Source organism: Cuculus canorus, chromosome 1 (genome assembly GCF_017976375.1).
Source record: "Cuculus canorus isolate bCucCan1 chromosome 1, bCucCan1.pri, whole genome shotgun sequence".
Lineage (NCBI taxonomy): Eukaryota > Metazoa > Chordata > Aves > Cuculiformes > Cuculidae > Cuculus > Cuculus canorus.
In genome coordinates, this window is record NC_071401.1 from 20,444,888 (window position 1) to 20,463,408 (window position 18,521).

General features: G+C 35.7%; 1 protein-coding gene across 4 annotated transcripts in view; it reads left to right on the plus strand.

The window, feature by feature from the left end:
• TNFRSF19 (TNF receptor superfamily member 19) overlaps positions 1 to 18,521 on the plus strand; it is a 61,326-nt gene that overhangs the window by 21,124 nt on the left and 21,681 nt on the right. For all 4 annotated transcript variants that reach the window (XM_054080376.1, XM_054080367.1, XM_054080391.1 and 1 more), the window contains 2 exons: positions 1,085 to 1,263; positions 4,660 to 4,745. In XM_054080376.1, the coding sequence (XP_053936351.1) occupies positions 1,085 to 1,263; positions 4,660 to 4,745 (265 nt within the window). The remainder of the gene's footprint in view (positions 1 to 1,084; positions 1,264 to 4,659; positions 4,746 to 18,521) is intronic.

Below are 18,521 nucleotides of genomic sequence, written 5' to 3' on the forward strand. Positions count from 1 at the left end.
AGATTTCCTGTGGTTTTCCTACTGCGGAGGTGCTCTGTTCTTCTACTGAGACCACATACAGGAGAAGGAGATCCCCATGCTGTGCCTTTCCCACCTACTCCCTTCCCAATAAGTCCTTTCCAGCAATCTGTTGTATTTCTCTTGCTGTTTTGCAGTGTCACTAATGCATCAAAACTAGCTCCGAAGTGCTGCAGAAAATTAATAGGATATGCAGATGAGAAGAGAACAGCAACTCTTAATAACTTATAACTCTAAGAAATAATGGCATAAAAATAAAATAGATTGATAGTTCTTCATAGAATTTGCTCCCTGAGGTATTACATATAGTATGTTGTTGTGTTTGTCTTTGCAGCCTGTCAGTTTTATTAGGTGTTGTTTTGCAAATTAATGGAGATAATTTCTTTGAAAGCTAAATTTGGGATAAATAACCAACTATAACAATATAGTAAAATATGCCTCCTTGTGATCCATGCAACTATTAAACTTTCCCAGCAGTTTAAAAACTGTTAGAACTGGAGCAGATTGAGTTTCTGAAGTTGTTAGTGGCCAAGCAACATTTCATGCCTAGCTGATGGTCATTAAACAGCTCTGGTGTATTTGGTAACAGAAATTCTAAGCTTTTGAAGATCTGTGCACTCTCTTTGGCAATTAACTTTGTTCACCTTAGCTATGAACCTTAATATCAAAGTGCTTCTTTGCAGTTTTTGTAACTGAGTAAGTGCCTTTATACTTCACTTGTCCCAGTTTCTGCACTTTCAAATGACAGGCCTAATTAAAAAACAGACAGCTCAATAATTCTGCCATAAGCTAGTAATAATGAAACTGTGGGAGTCCTTGAAGCCCTTTATCATTCAAATACACAGTGGTTTCATGAATAAAGTGGATGACTAAGTATTACTTATAAACGTAAGGGAGATTATTAGCAGTGGAAGACACATTTGAACTTGCTGAAAGGATAGCTTTTGTCTCTAGAAAGACCTATTCTCAGTAATAATTACACTAGATCTTCATTTGTCCCAGCATTCTGTTCTTGTTCACAATTTCAGTGACTGAATAGCTTGCTATTGCTTGTTAATCCCTACAGGAATGCGGCTTTGGATATGGAGAGGATGCACAGTGCATGACATGCAGGCCAAACAGATTCAAGGAAGACTGGGGCTTTCAGAAGTGCAAGCCTTGTCTGGATTGTGCATTAGTGAACCGGTTTCAGAAAGCAAACTGTTCTGCCACCAGCAATGCACTATGTGGAGACTGTTTACCAGGGTAAGTCCATTTCTGGAGATGAGACTTCAACAAATTCAAAACTAATTTGCATTAACATTTAGTTGTTCATGTTTTTTGGATAAATGTTTGTATTCTTTATGGATGTATGAAGTTCCTTGGTTCTAATCTTGGCCTTGCCAACATTCTCCTGTGTGACCTGAGTACATAATTTCAGAATTGCACTCTTAATTATCTCATCTATAAAAAATGGTTTGATAATTACCTACTTGATCTATGAGAGTATTGTCTATACAGTGCCTGGGCAAAATACTTAAAAATCTTAAGTGTTACTGGTGAGTTACTTCATTTTTATTAAGAATTAAACATTTGGAAACAGACAATTGCCTTCCTAAAGACTGATCACGTTATTTGCTTCCTTTCCCCCCCCACTTAGGTCAGTGCGTAATAAGTCTTATGCACATGTATTTTTAGGTGAGAAGTGACTGTAGTTTATGCTCCTAAATTTCCTTCCTCATATTGGTAAAGTTATAGATCATGATCCTACGTGAGAATCCTAAATAGATCTGAAGGAATTGTTGTGGAACAAACTAATGAGTGGAGACTCACTGAAAGACCTGTGCTTAGGTTGTTGTCCAGTCACCCCCAGATGTTTGTTGTTAATCCTCTCTGTTTGTAGTACCAAGTGCTAAGGTCTCTAAAAGGCTGTTTTTCACATTGTGGCCAAGTTTCATTATTATAAATACCTATATTTACCTGTAAAAGTATTTCTAATACTTTTTTGAATTATGGATTGGTATTCTGATGGGAGTAAATTATGAGAACTGATTTGCAATTGTAATAGCCTTTGTATTTTCAGGGTATATATTTTAGAGATGCTCGAAAGTTCATACCTTTGTTTCCTAAGTATCTCATCCATTTTATTTTATTTATTTTATATACTTTTTTAATACCAGCTGTCAAATACTTGACCTTTAAGTTTATACAGTTAATTTCTTTCCAGAAGTGGTGTCTTTTCATCTAAAAACATTTATTAAAGCTTTAGTAGCTAATATTAGTTTAAATCACAGTATAAGAAACTGCAGCCTGAGGTGTTAGACGTAAATCACAACCACTTTTGATACTACCTGCAGCCATGCAGTGGATGGATTTATGCTCTTATTGCATATTAATATATATGTGTTGTAGAGCCCATTTCACTGTCAGCAGAGAGAAAATTTTCTTTTCATAGTGTAAACAACATCAGCTAAATTTTCAAAGACAAGAAAAGAACAAAAAATGAAGCTAAAATGAAACGTGAATTAAGGCTAAATTTAAACTGGCGGACCTGGGAATGCTTCTTAGTGTTCTTGTCTAGAAAGTATTTTAGATATTTATTGGTGTTAAGAAGTAAAATGAGAGCTATGTCCACAGCCTACTTTTACTGGCAGCAAAGTTGGAAACATAAGGATGGCGAAAGGGAATCATGGCTAGGGGAGTTGCAGGTCATCTGGTCTGGATGTTTTGGGGAACAGAACAGTAGAACACACCACCACTCATACTTGTCCATCAGTTTAGATGCTGCATAAGCGAATGGAGGAGGATATAGCTAGCAAAACCAAATGATTTAGCTAATGTTTTACCTCTCAGCAATCGTATTATTTCTGTTTTGCAGGAGTTTCCAAAATACCATTCCCTATTGTTCAGCTTCGAAACACTACAGTGAGCATGTCAGCTAAAATCAAATATTAACACATTTCATTTGGAGTATATGATCACAGTGGCCCCCTCAGTCTTACAACCTATGAATCTGTTTCTGTTCACGTTGTTAAAGTGTAGGTTTCCTGAGCAGTTGGAAAGCTGTTTGCTTTAGCTGAAACAGTCTTCCTACTTCAATGGCATCCGCAGTGATCATAATTTAACATCAGGAGAGTTTAGTACCTTTTATATAACTTGCCAGTGCCTCTACGGATAACAGTTCACATACTCATCCTGAATAGACCACAGCTGTTGCTTCTAGCTTGGTACTAATGACTGGCTGTAAAGACAGGCCTACTTGATTAGGGAGCTGTTATAGGTAGGTTCTTTAGAGGAAGTCATACTCTCATACAGATTTGAAATGTAACACTCAGGTTCTGTTTTTTTCATTTGGTGTTACTCTTGTTCTCTGATTTAGAAATGTGGGCTTCTGTCTGTAGTCAGTAAGCTTCTTAAATTTAATAGTAAAGTTCTTGAAGAGTCTTTAAAATAAAATATCTCTTTGAATATAACAAGCAAATTTTTTCTTTTTAATTTTTTTGAATTTTCTTTTTTGATTTTTTTGCATTTTCTTTTTTTGCATTTTTTTGCATTTTCTTTTTTTGCATTTTTTGCATTTTCTTTTTTGCATTTTTTGCATTTTTTTGCATTTTCTTTTTTTGCATTTTTTGCATTTTTTGCATTTTCTTTTTTTGCATTTTTTGCATTTTCTTTTTTTGCATTTTTTGCATTTTCTTTTTTTGCATTTTCTTTTTTTGCATTTTTTGCATTTTCTTTTTTTGCCTTTTCTTTTTTGCATTTCTTTTTTTGCTTTTTTTTTTTTGCATTTTCTTTTTTTTGCATTGATTTCTCTAGGAATGAGTAGCTGGCTGGTTAATTTGCTCTAGAGTTTTATGTTGTTGTTCACCTGTTTACTGCTTGACTTACACTTTTGTTTGCAATATCCACTTTTTCATACCTTGAAGTGCTTGCTATCTAGAATATTTGAAGTATTAATTTAAGAGATAACATGGAAACAAAATAGAGAAATGTGATCACTTAGTTCACGGTCCTTCCATGTTGTGACTGTGTGTGGTGGAGGCCTTCCTATATAGAGTAGGAAGAGTCAGAGAAGGATTTTTGGTCTGTTAAAATACAGTTCTAAGTGATGTCCTTCTGTACAAGTATGTAAATTAACCAATTCATGAGTAATTTTTCCTTCCCTAAACTAGAGGACATCTTCAGGATTTTTAACTAGAAAGCACTGACATCTGGTCCATTATATAGTGTTAGTGGTGCTATTTGCCTTGTAATGCGCGTTTCTTTTAAAGTTATACAGATTAATCAGTTCACTTTTATTTCTTTTTAAATGTATAAAAAAACTTGCATAATGCAGGTTCATGATACTTGTCTTATATGTTGTGATCTATGTGGAAAACAGGATATTAATTTCTGTCCAAAGCCTCCAGAATTGTTTTTCTTATGTGTGTATAAGATTATACTGAGTATGCGTTTGGTCTAACAGATTTAGAATTTCTCCTGTACTCTCCTGTACTTTTGTTTACTTTTCTTTTGTTCTGTTTCCTAATAGTTTGCATTGGGACACAAATTGACAGAAGTCAATTTTTGTGACAGAAGAGAATTTTATTGAAACACTTGATTAATTTGTAAGGAAAAAGTACTCTTTTTGATTAAATATATTTTCTTTCCTTTGTCTTCTAGATTTTATAGAAAGACTAAGCTTGGAGGCTTTCAAGACATGGAGTGTGTTCCTTGTGGTGATCCTCCTCCTCCCTATGAGCCTCACTGTAAGCGCTACGTCCCTCCTGTTTGGGTGGGATTAACTTTTTTGCTTTAGAATGTTTTCTGGTTTAACTTGAAAGGCTGGCGAGAAAATGACAGTCACAGTTATGAATAATTCTTTTTCTTGTTAGTAAATTATTTTGTTAACACATTTCAGCAGGCCTAGCACTATCATTGCAATGTTCCCTCGTATGACCAGTCACCTCAGGATAAACGTTCCTGCCATACCACATGTTTAGGGAGCCTTGAGTCCACTTCTGATGATGTCACATTCATTTTAATTTCTGTTTTGTATAAATGCCAAAAGAAAGGTAGTTTTCCTAGACCTTCTGCCTAGTATCTGATAGGCCTCAGTGAGTGTGAATTCTTTCCTGACACCTGAAAGGAGTAATTTGTTGATACCTTTAAAAATAACTTTCGTACTAAGGTTACAGTGAGGGAGAACAATGTATACACCACTACTCTGCTCTCGTGAGACCTCACCTGGACTATTGTGTCCAGTTCTGGAATCTCCAACATAAGAAGGATATGGAACTGTTGGAACGGGTCCAGAGGAGGGTTACGAAGATGATCAGAGCGCTGGAGTACCTCTGATATGAGGACAGGCTGAGAGAGTTGGGCTTGTTCAGCCCGGAGAAGACAAGGCTCTAAGGAGACCTTAGAGCGACCTTCCAGTACATGAAGGGGCTGCAAGAGAGCTGAGGAGGGAGTGTTTACAAAGGCTTATAGTGATAGGACGAGGGAGAATGGCTATAAATTGGAGGGGGAAGGTTTAGATGAGACATTAGAAAGAAATTCCTCATGATGAGGGTGGTGAGACACTGGCACAGGTTGCCCAGGGAGGTTGTGGATGCCCCATGATGAGAGTGGTGAGACAGTGGCACAGGTTGCCCAGGGAGGTTGTGGATGCCCCATCCCTGGAAGTGTTCAAGGCCAGGTTGGATGGGGCCATGAGCAGCCTGATCTAGTGGGAGATGTCTGCCTTGGAACTAGATGATCTTTAAGGTCCCTTCCAACCCAAACCATTCTATGAAAGTAAATTCAAATATTTTCAAGTAGCGTAGACAACTTTGTATCTTAAAAATGTTGGTTGGAAGTATGTTCTTCATTAGAAACACTATGGGGTTTGATGCCAGAATGAAATACTGATCTTGACCTACTGGAGTAAATAATTCCAAATGCAATGAACTACAGAAGGTGTTTCTAGACAGTTTGAACTCAAGCAGGCCATTTCATAGGAAAAATTATTTTTAATCCTCCCTGTTGGTCAAGTTAAGTATTATCCCCTTCATTTATTTTTACTTTTGTTTTTAATCTATTGAAAAAACAGTTAGTGAAATCTGAAGTACAACAGTATTAGTCTGATGTAGGATCTCTAACTTATAAATTCATTTTATGCATTTTTTCCTCATTACATTTTTGTTCCCTTCTTCTAAGAAAACACGGTATTCAAACATAAATTCTGTTCTCTTGCGCAATTGAAGATAGAGAAGCAGAATAAATTGCCTCCTGTATGTTTCTGCTTTCACTTTGTGAGTGGCTCATATCCCTATTTCTATCTTTTCCAAATCACAAAGGTTGATCTTTAGGAGGTGGTGGATGAAGAGTTACCAAGTCTTCTGAAATAAGTCAGAATTGTTTAGTCATTTGGATTTTATAACTGAGCTTAGATCCTAAATTGAATCATTAGGAAGATGCTACTAATTTTAAGCGTGCAACAGACAGTCCTGCGGAGAAGAGTGTCTCCTCATGGAGAAGAGCACCACAAGCTGCAGTGGTAAATCCAGAGTAGAGACTTTTTTGTTCCCTGATCTTATGGCTATGACAAAGCCTTTGCCTAGATAGCAGAACTGTTGACGGCTGGTTTGCATATTTCTGGTAGCAAGTTGTGAGAACTTGCAAGTATTTCCAGCTTTTACAGAAGCAATAATAAAAAGTTTAAAATGTTATTTACATATTAACCAACCATTAAAATGTTACATAATGGAAATCCTGTCATGAAGTGTGATTACTGAATGTCACTGTGGTTTTCTAAAAGGCTTTTGTACAGAATTTCTGTTATATACTTCAGGTCTCTAACATAACTGTCTCAGTTAAGGAGAGTGTACATGACTTCTTCAGAGCAGCCTAGGAAATTACTCCTATAATATTAAGTAAATAAAATGAAATCTGATTGTATTTTACTGAACATCAAATAGGTGGAAATATCTCAGTTTTTAAGACTAAAAAACATGATTCTATAAGGAAGTGTAGTTAACAGCGTGTGAAAGCAAGCTTTTTCCACTTAATGTGGAAAGTGTTTGCTGTTTATTTCTATAATGAATATATTTTGGTAGTTAAGAAGTTTAAGTCTGCATTACTTGAATTTAAATGGAGGCAGACCAGTAGGTGTATGGGGCAAGTTCTCACTGATCAGAGGACTAAGTTTGAGTTATCTGCCTTTCTTATCCTTTCTTTCCACTGAAACAGAAAGTCAAATATTAGTGCAACTAACTCTTATATTACAGATGAAAAGGAAAAGTTTAAATGCCCTGTTTCAATGAATTAATTGTCCTGTGAAGTGTGTGGCAATCTTTTGTTTGCTTAAGAACATTACCACAAAGGCACAAAGACCCGCAGCCCCCTACTTAGACTAAAAGCTCATGTTGAAGCTGAGAAACAGATGAAGTTATTTTCAGCACTGGTAGCAGTTGGTTATTACCTAGTTAACTATAAATCCAAATACTTGCTTTTATCTTCTTCCTTTCTGTAGACATTTTAAAACAGATCTGGTTTAAATATTTACTCATGGAAAAAAATGAGTTTGTGAAGTGCTAGAGGCAAAGTTGAAAGGATTCTATAATGAACAAGTAAAGAGAGTATTGGAGGCCAGGAGAATTGCTATCACCTTTATGTAAACTTTAAAGGGAGCACAATGACTTATGTGTGTTTTTAGGATGTCAGAAAATTAAACACGCAATGATATAGTTATAGTTTAATTTGCTTAGTTCGGGTAAATAAACTGTAAATACCAATCCTATATATAGGCTCAGCATCTAAACATTAGATTAGAAATGAAAGCATGTTTTTACAATTACTATTTACATTTGCTTTCTAAAATGAAGACACTTTTTTCTGACCTGAAGACATCTGTTTTTCTCAACTGAATGACAGAAAAGGAGTCTTTTAAACTTGGAACTGTAGTGAAATCAAAGATTTAATTTCTGAAATGGATAAGCATAAACTGTCCCAAACTGGTATCTATCCAGCAGAGAAACAGTGACATAGATGCAGTTCAGTGGTTTGTTTTTGTTTTTTTCTCAGCGTCGCTCTAGGCTTGCAGAGTTCACTCCCTTGTCTCCTCAGGACAGTGTTGTGCTGCCCCAGTGGTTATACTTAAACTGTTCATGCAACTCTTCATTAAGCAAGATTGTAAATCTATCTATGATATAAAAATAATTAAAATAACTCCCTTCTTAGGGTTGTTTTTAAAATCTAATAAGATTTTTGACCCCGAAACACTTGTGGTGGCATAACTCTAAAGAAATGTGTAAAGGCTGGAGTAAGGAGCAGAAGATTTTAGAAAGGTATTGCAAGCGTTATATTTTCAGCTATATTCAGTTATATTTTCTGTCTTAGCAAATAAACAAAACTCATTAAAATCGTAGAATTGTTTAGGTTGGAAAAGACCTTGAAGATCATCAAGTCCAACCCTTAACCTAACACCGCCAACTTCACCACTAAGCAATTAGAAACCAAAATCCTTATCTTCTTGTGGTCATAAGAAGATGGCAGATTAAATTTAAAGCAATAGTATTATTTTATCAACTTGGCTATGTCAGCTATCCCTACAAGTGATTTCTGTTGTATTTTTCAAGTCAAAATGCAGAACAGCATCAGATTCACTAGAGTCCTTTAGCTTCTGGATGGGCTTTCTACTAAGCAAAAAACACGTATGACGTTCAACTTTTTCGAGCTGTATTAGAAAAAAGTTCCTAGCACTTCCACAGTACTGTTTCTTTATGCACCAGTCTGCAGTCGGTGGTGTTCCCCTGTTATGTGAATTGTAGAATATTTCAGAATATTTTAGAACTTGGCTGTACAATCAGTTAAATTGGAATAAATAGTAGGGGTCAAGGAAGAGAGGAAATGAACACCCCAGTGCCAAGAACATCTTACAGCCAAACCACCAGTAAAGGAACATCTTTGTCCTTTGTTTTTGTAATTATCTGCACAATTACATTAAAAAAAAAAAAAAAAAGCACAGTATGTCCAGCCAAACTTATTTTTCCATCCCCAGGACTACTTTTGCTTGTGTTTATGACATAGTGTGAGGAGTATGGGAAGCTTGGGGGGGGGGGGTCGTCACAGGATGAGGGTGGGATACTATTCCATGTGGAGCTTGGGAAACTAGCCTCTATGTGTTTCAGGAAATAAATGCATTCTTTGCTTCAATGAAGCAGAAATGTTTTGTTGAATAAGTCACAGTAGTGGAAGTACCTACAGTTTGGTTGTAACTTCATGCACATCTGAAATAAACCTGCATTCAGGTCTGAAAATGCTACTTTTTTTTTTTGGCCATGAACCATGTGTTAAGGTATTGTAGTGATTTCAATTATTACTAGAAAATAAACAGTTTTTACTAAGATGAGGAATAAAAGTCAGGAATACAGCTTGTTGAGACAAAATGCATGTAGCAAATCATAGTAAAAACATCATACTTTCATATAAGGCATTCATATCTTATCCTCTTTATTTTCATTTCTTTAAGGAATTTCTACAATACTTTGGCTGCCTTCACTAAGATTGGTCACAAAGCTCCCTTTACAGTTTTCTTCTGCAGATTTTTTTTGTTTGCTTCTATATGTTTACAGAATTCTTTATCTGAGAATTAAATGTAAGTGTCCTAAACTACAGCTGACTCTCACTCTTTAAATCTGAAAGGTATGTCATTTCACTAACAAAAGGACCTATTTAAGGAGCAAAATCTGGTGGTATTCCCTTCTTCCTGGTATAGTAAACGTATGATTTGACATAAATTCCCCTTATTTAACTTTACAAGGTTTGTGATTTTGTGAACTTCCATATGAATGTAATGGGTGTTTTGGGGTATGCAAGTACTACACTTTAGAAAAAAGAAGACAAAAATCTAGAAATAAGTCTGTAGGGGAATATTGGAGGGTGACAAAATACATGATTAAAAGTAAGGGCCAGGACAGGGGCCTGGAAGCCTGCTGGCTACACGTATATTCTGTAAAATGCTTTCACTAGTGGTGACAGAAAACTTCCCATTATCTCAGCGTTCATGGAGTTTTTTTACATTGTTTCATTAAACATAAATACAGCCTTTCAACTTGAGGATAATCCTTGGATTGCATTCTATTCCACGCTAGTTCCTCTGTTTATGTCATGGAATTTTAATTTACTCGTATCACTTTCTTCTTTCTGTTTACAAATTTTGTGATTTGAAAGCTTTCGGACTCCAGATAATGTTTTTGCAGCTATTAAGTTTTTCTGTAATTTTTATTTGGTTGCTTTTTACAGTAAACTTTTATGTATTACTAATATGAAACAACCTTCAAAGGTAGGCTGCTTATCTGCATAGGAAGCAACTCTCAACTGAAAGTATGTAGCAAGTGAAACCATTCTTAATTATTTGATTCTATTCCAACATATACATCCATCTTATTTCAGTGTTTTTTCTGATATGGGGCTACCTCACAGCATCTGTCATAATCCTCTTTGCTGTGTTGGATGCTGTGATAGAAAGCAGCTGGGATAGCGTATAAAACTTTCACAAAAGTCATAAGGAGCGACAGCTAATAGCATTACTAGCTTGTAAATATCTGTACTATTTTATTACAGAGACATTAGCTTTCCATTATCTCATAACTGAAATGTATACTTCTGTAAAAATGTAATAAGTCAGTCTGATATTTTCCGTCTGTGACCTGATGGTAGAGTAAATTATCTACAGGAAGTCTGAAACAAATTTGACGAGGTGTTTCAGAGAGATGAGAATTGCTATTCGTGTCTTATAAAATTTTATTACAGTTTTATTTCTTTCACTCACCATAGATCAAAGAGTTAACCTAAAAAGCCTCAATGTTTTCACTTCCTTGTCCTTGATAATTGTGGTGCTGCTGACCCACTAGGGAAATTGTCATGTATGACATAGAGTTAAACAGCTTCTCTTCTTCCTATTCTGAATTTTCTTTGTGTTGGACTGCCCTCCTCAAACAAAGAGGGGACAGATTTTTCTTTCTTATAGTAACAGATGTTACCACTAAAAGTACATATAATAGATCTGAAACGTTACTTAATGGAGAAGAAATTTATATTCATTGCATAGTTTAATCATGTTCCAAAACTTTGTCCTTGTCTAGCTCAGAGAATAGCCTTTTTCATGTACGAATTCCCACTTACATTCACTAGCTCCTATTGTCTCTACCTCTCACTTTGGTTTCTGTATCTATAGAAGTACTTCATTATGTAGCTGATTATCATTAAATATGTATTACACTTAGTAGACAGAACTGGTCAGAAGTGTTTCCCTCATTTCTATCCACCATCCTCCCTACTCCTCCACCAAAAAAAAAATAATGCACAGACTGGGCCAAAACAACAACAAAAAATAATAATTTCCACAGAAGAAAATTTATCCTAAAAATGTTGAAATGACATTGCAAGGAGGTGCTACTCCCAAACCCAACAGAATTTCTGTGTGGCTGGCCAGGCACTTGACCAAGGAAACAAAATTTGGAAGCCAAAGGTCTCAGGGCTTTGAGTCAGTCTTAACAGCTAGGCTTTTTCCCACTTTCTTCCACTATCCTTACATGTTTTGTCCCATGCAGGTTTGTTTATTTTATTTTAACAGAGGAAAATTTGGTTTATCAGAAAGATTTCTAATCGTATGTCATATAGCTTCAGGCTGCAAAATTGTAGGTGTGTTCTATTGAATTGATTCATTGACTGGTAACCTTTGTAGAACAGAAGTACTCAGTAGAATGTCTGCTCTGTTACACAAGATTTAGCATTTGAGTCCATAGTAAAAGGATAGTTACTTGAACAACTTCAGCAGTTCCAATGAGTGTTTGAAATTTGCTGATCTTAAAATGACAGTAAACGAGATCACTTATTTTGTGCCTGCTGCCTCAAATGTAAACTTAAATTTCTTTGCAGTGAAATCTTATTTCTCTAAGTGAGTTTCAAGTAACTCCATTCAAACTAGAAAATAAAAGAACTAGGCTAGTAGTCAATGTTTTAGAAGTATGCTTAATATAGGTAGCATTGCCCTTGCCAAGTATTGACTTAGGCTTAAATATCCAAGTAGGTTGAGGATCCTGACTCCAGAATTGCATCATCAACTGTCCTGCTTGACAGCTACTTAACTGTGAGAATGCTTGAAAGCCTGAGAAACCTACAATCATTCATAGGCTATGGTCTTCAGGAGTATTCCACTGATTCTGAGTCCAGGTGGCTTGAACACATTTCAGCTTTAGATTAGGCCAAAAGTATTGTGGTTCATCTGATTCCCTGGTGTCCATGGAACGAAATACATATGTTTGGACTAGGCAGGATCCAAGAGGTAGTGGGACTGGGATTTAAGGAGACACCTACAAAGTTCTCTTTACTCTTTGGTGGTTATCCCAAAATTTTTGCAACACCGAGCAGCTGTGTGCCCAGCTAGCACCAAGAAACCATCAGGATCTAAAAGCTAATCAGTCTGACTTATCTCTGGACTATCTGTTCCATGGTGTCTTCTGATGCCAAACTCAGCAGAACAGGTTGGGATATTGGCTGAGTCCTTTTCTTGATAATTCCCGAGTCCAGAATTCTTTCCTTATGTTGTTTAACTGTATGTTAGCTTCTTGTCCTTACTGTTTGTTTCTTACATCACAAGTAGGTTCACAGGATTGTGTATTCAGCTTAGATAGTACAGACCTTAGCACTGCAGGGCCTCTGCCTCTTTTGTGATCCTGGTTTCATGCCTTGCTAAATAGTAAGTCTGAATACAGCTTAATTATTTTAAGTTTTCTTCTTACGGTAATGATATTGTTTATAATTCTACCATTCTGACTGCAACCACAAGTGATGGTTAAATAATAAATTCCAATTTAATACTCATAGCTTTTGAAGAAGAGGGGAAAAGCGCATCTGTCGTCTTTGCTGTTTGAATATGCTGATGAAAGCCTCTACCAATAAGACTATTTTTATATTGAATAGGAATTTGTTCAAATAGTTAAGAACTTGAGTGTTTTTTTGAAGTAAAGCTGAAGCTGTTAAGTCCGTGAATTTCCATTTAAATGATTATCTGACTAATCAACCAAACTTTCCTCCCTACTTCCTGCTTTGTGTTTGTGTGAAGTACCGGTGACTAGGTCAGACTTTCTATTTTAATTATTCTGCTCTTTAATCACAAGTAATGGGCAGTCCTCTGTTTTCCTTCTCACTACCTTTGTATTACTAGATGCGTTAAGAATGACTAGTGGGTCCTACAGGAGGTCTGCTGATAACATTGAATGGGAACTTAAAAAGTTGAATATGGCTCTTTAAAGGCTCTGTAAAGTTTAGCAAAAGTCAATGTATTTAAAAAAAAAATATGGACGAAAGGTATGCCTTTGTTTTCTTTTTCTCCCACCCCAAGAATCCAAAGAAGGAAGAAAAACATAAACATATAAAAAGTTTCTCCATCCACCCACCCCTTCCCAAGAAAAAATATGAAAAATGTATGATCACAGTAAGGAAAGTATGCCACAGTTTTCTGCAATTTGGTGTACAAATAATGGGATAAAACTTGAGAATTGTAAATTCAAGTGTAACATCAGGAATGCATTCTAAAATATGATTTATTGAACTACAAAAGTTTAACCCACTGCTTTGTGCACTATAGTGAGTAATCCTGTACATCAGGGAATGAATCTGTGCAAAACAATCATTAAAAGAATTTTCTGGTGTATTAACCAGTGTGGGGCTTGTACCTTTCTGTTCAGAAAAGTGTTGTCTTTTTTTCTTAATTATAATTTTATCTGTACTTCTATAATGAAAATATTTCCTGAGTAGCTTAAATAACACAGTGTTCTTGAGATACCAATAAATATTTCTGCGGTATATGCAAGATTAGAGTACGGTTCACTAACATGGATGTTGCATTAGCAGTGTAAAGCCAAACAAAACTGGTGTGTAATGCATACTTCTTGGTAGTATTCCTTCCTGGAGGCTCTACAGAAGGATGTGCTTTGACTTTTCAAGGAAACTGTTAAACCTTTCCTTTTATTGTACATGGTAATTGCAGTGTGCGACTTTTCTTTTGGCAAAATGTGGTTTGTTAGATTGATTTCACACGTGTTGTCATAACTAAGGCTGTGTGAGATGGATTGTGAAACTTTCTTCTGGATCAAAATGTAGATAGAAATTTCCACAGTGAAGAGTATTTTTGAAGTAAAATCTGTCTGATTGACGTGGTACTTAGTGGAAGAAGGAAGCTTGAACTGATAAACAGACAGCAAAATCTTTCAGTAAATGAACAATATCATAACCTCATCTCCTGGCTAGTTTTTTTATGTGGGTCTGAAAATAATACTCCTTTCTTTGATTCAAGGGAGGTCATGTTTATATACATTTTATGCAAAATGCTATTGATGCTAATAAGTGGTAAATAAGGAGGTAGTATACTCATTTCATTTCAACATGACAATTAGACTGTTGTACTTTTGAAGGGATCACAGTTTACTGTCTCTGCTAATAGAGACTCATGAGTATCACTATGTCTGTTGCTAGCTGATGAATGAAGGAAAGCGGCACCAATTCCAACAGAGCAAAAATACCAAACCAAAGCAACTCTTTCTAGTTCTTTCATACTCTTCATTTGTGCAGGCTTGTGATGTAACACAGGTGGGATGTTGCTGTAAGTTTTCCACTTCCAGAATTGGTGGGCTTGCATCCCACCCTTGTGCTGATTGACCCTCACAGATGTGCCTGGGTCTATAAGAGACTATCAATAGGAAGTGCTTTTTTCTGACAGTCAGATGTTTCCTGTCATTCTGTATCCCTGTCATTTAAGTTCTAGACTTATCTGGATTGAACTGATTTTAGTTTGGTCACTGAAAAACTGTCAGTGTTTGATAGTTATCACTGAGCACATGGATCATTTCTGTAGTGCCTGCATCGTACTAGGCTCTGTATCTGTGAAAGAATTTTCCTTCCTGGCACTTTAACATTCCTGGGTGGAAACTCTTTTTCCTTCCTGACCACTGAAGGCAAAGTTTCTGAGAACAGGGAATTTGTCTTTATTTGTTTTAATTTTTACATATTTGAAAAGTACTGAATGTTACCCATAGGTGTGATAGTTGTCATTTCTGACTGCTAAAAATAATTTCAGAATTGGAAATTCGTGTTATTGCAAACATCAATGTTTTAAAGATCCAGCTATGTGGTAAGATTAGAACGATGTTTTCTTCAATTTCATTTCCTAAGTAAATGCAGTATGTTGAATAATGTTGTCATTTATTGTCTATTCTAAACCCTTTTGATCCTGATCACTAATTCCTGTCCATGCTGACAGAGTAACAGAGACGTCAGATAAAGAATTTTTTGATCTTACCAAAAAAAAGTGATCTAGTAGTGAACATGGGGCTACATCAATGTGCTTACAAAGGAGGTGGTAGCATAAGCTCCTACTACATTCTTCAACAAAAGAAGATCTAGAGAAAGGGAAAATAATGTGTTTATATATAATGACTGGAGGGAGATAGGAAAATTTGAATACTGGAGAAGATTTTTGTAAAGTTCAAAAATTCTAATATAAAATCTAGAAGATTACTGGTAGCAGTCCTTACTTAGAAAGCTGTTAGCACTATAAATATGAAATGATTTTCAGAGTGGATGAACAGATGTACTGTAAATTACTGCCATCATACAAATGAAAGTCATAGAATGAATTAGGAATGGAAATGTTGTTCTTCAACACTATTTGCTTATAGTATCTGAAAGTTTTGTGTATGGTCATTATCCAGCAAAGTTTTAAGTAGATGGTATGCAGTTGAGGCGATATTTGACCAAGCTGAACTACACTGAAAGGCACTGGCGTTTTAGTTTCATCATGAGAACTGCACTAATTGTGTAATCCAGTTCTATCTACTAAACCATGTACTAATGTGTTTCAGAGACAACACAATATTCCAGTGGAAATCTCTTTGAAAATACAGTCCTCATTTTTTGCTACAATGCAATGAAAAATGCATAGCTTGAAATGAAAATTGAAATGTCAGCTTGTAATTTTAAAATAAATTGGATCAAATTTTATTTATTTCATGAATTCACATCACAAAGTCATGCAGCTGTTAATTAGAGACTACATAAGTGGTGCTTGTCTGGCCTTGAGAAGGTTGTATCAAATTAGTGCACAGTAACATACAGGGCAGATTTTGTATCTTTGTTCCAGCGCACAGCTGGCACCCCTATCATCCCAGTGAAATCTTCAGTTTGAACTAGAAAACTACTTTTGAACTTGTATATCCTTCCCCACAGATGTCTGGAGCCTTGGTGATGTGTTTCTTTTATTATTCTTTCTTAAATTGGGGAATGAATTGTTGCATTAAGAGTGAAGTTAAGGACTTATTGCCTGACAATGCAATGAGTCCTTAAATATCCATTTTAAGAGTATGTTTTATGTAACAAAAGAAAGCTGAGAATGACCAAAATACTTAGTTTTGCATGTTTATTGTGTAGTGAAGATTCACTATAGACCTCACTTCTTTAAGCTAAAAATTCCTTAATATATAGCATGATGAAGTTTGTAATTTCGATTTGCACTTCTAGTTTGTTCATCTAAAATAGGAACAAGCCATTTGCTAGCATTTTTAGTTTTGTGTTTTGACACTGTTAATTAGAGCTAGAAAATGAAATTCTCATCTTAACTTCAGAGTATGAGAATTTCAATGTTTTTGAAACCAGTTTACCATACTTTGGTTTCTAGTAGTAACTTGTGCAACCTTTCATCTTATGACTCAATCCTATAATTAGTATCCTTCTTTGCCATAGGCATATTGCATGTTTGTTTTAGGTACAGAATGTCTGCAAGAAATTTAACTTAATCATTACTTTTTAATGTAAGAGTTGGTTAGCTCAATTACACTAGATTAAAGTGAACTTGAAATTCCTGAGTTACAAAGATGGATCTAATCGTTGACCTGTACTGAATAAGCACTATTTCCTATGGTTTTTTTCTTACGTGTACTTACTAATGTGGTTAGCCTACTCTTGCAGTGGCTCTAAGTAATTATCCGTTCGTTGTATTGAGTGGGTTTTTAAAGTTCTTATTTAACTTGGCCATTGGGTTGATCAAAATTATTCTAGTATTGCATGCATTGCAGTAAAGCTGCAAAACATTTTTTTTCCAGTTAACTTTTACTTTTTGTTTGATTGTTTTTTTAGACATATTCTGATTACAGAAGCATGCAACTTTTTAAGCCTAAGAATTTATTAACATTCTTTTACTCTGTTTTCAAACTGAAAATATTAGTTCAGAATTAGCTGGATCACTGCATGAGATAATTTAAAGTGGTGCTAACAGCCATTCCGAACAGAACTGAGTTTTGGTGCCTGCAATATAAATATATGCTGACTGCTATGGCTTTTGGGTGCAGAGAGTCCAAATTATGACTGACATGTGAGTATGAAGTACTGTTAAACAAATGCACAATAGTGTACTGGGCTCTTTATTCTACTTTGTGCTGGTAAATCCTATTGGCAATGTTGCCTGGCTACAAAAAACTTAGGCTGTGTTTATCTTAAATTTCTTGATTAAAAAAAGTACAGTAGGAAATAGGGAATCGATGTATGTAGGTGAAACTTCCTGTATTGCCAACTCTTTATTAAGAAAATCATAGTCAAGCAAAAGAAGACTGAAATTTCACTCAGGAAGACTGGAATTCCCTGGAGAACTGGAATGTATTAGAAATAGGATAAGATGCAATAGCCTTAAAACGGGATTGTGCACTAAGGGCATTGGCAGTAATGATTCATTATAAACTAACACCTCATGAGCTGGAAACAACCTAATAGAAGAAAGAGCAAATGTTCCTGCTGATCACTTGTATCATTCCAGTTGTTGTCTTCTACTTTGCTTGCCTTTAATTTTTTTGGTAATAGGCCTCGCACATTCTGACTCTTGCTGGTTCACTTGTGCTAAAGCAGTGTACTGCCATCCTCCTCTTATACAGAGATCATAGAGTGATCTCATATGTTGTGTTGGGCAGTGACATGTGCCCTTTGAGGTACTGGCTCCGACTGTTTCTTAAAAGGGTTAGCTCTTTGTTACAGCTTTCTTAAATAAAGGGAAGTATCCATCAGTTTTAATAGAGTTGCATGTAAGTCCACTTATATATATATAAGTGTATATATATATAAGTGCATATATGTATAACTGTATATGCGTACTCCTGAGTTTAATTTATACTTATGTGATCTGCATGTAGAATGCACCCTAATTTAGGCATATAAAAGTTAATGCTTAACGTGGGAGTTGTCAGCCCAAACTCCCATTGATAATCAGTGGAAAGAATTAGGCACCTCAGGAGTTCAGGCAAGCCGGATAAGGTAAGCTTCAATGACTAATAAGTAGTTTTTCAAAGCAGTTCAGATCAGTTCTCTGGAGGCTTTTGTTTCTGGCTCTGTTTCAGAAAGACAGCCTAAGATGAGTAGCTCTGACTTTGTCTTTAGTCCCTCAAACTTCTGAAATGAAAGTTTCATCTAGATGTCAATATCAGGTTGGATGAAAACTGCAGATTCAAAGTTGAGTA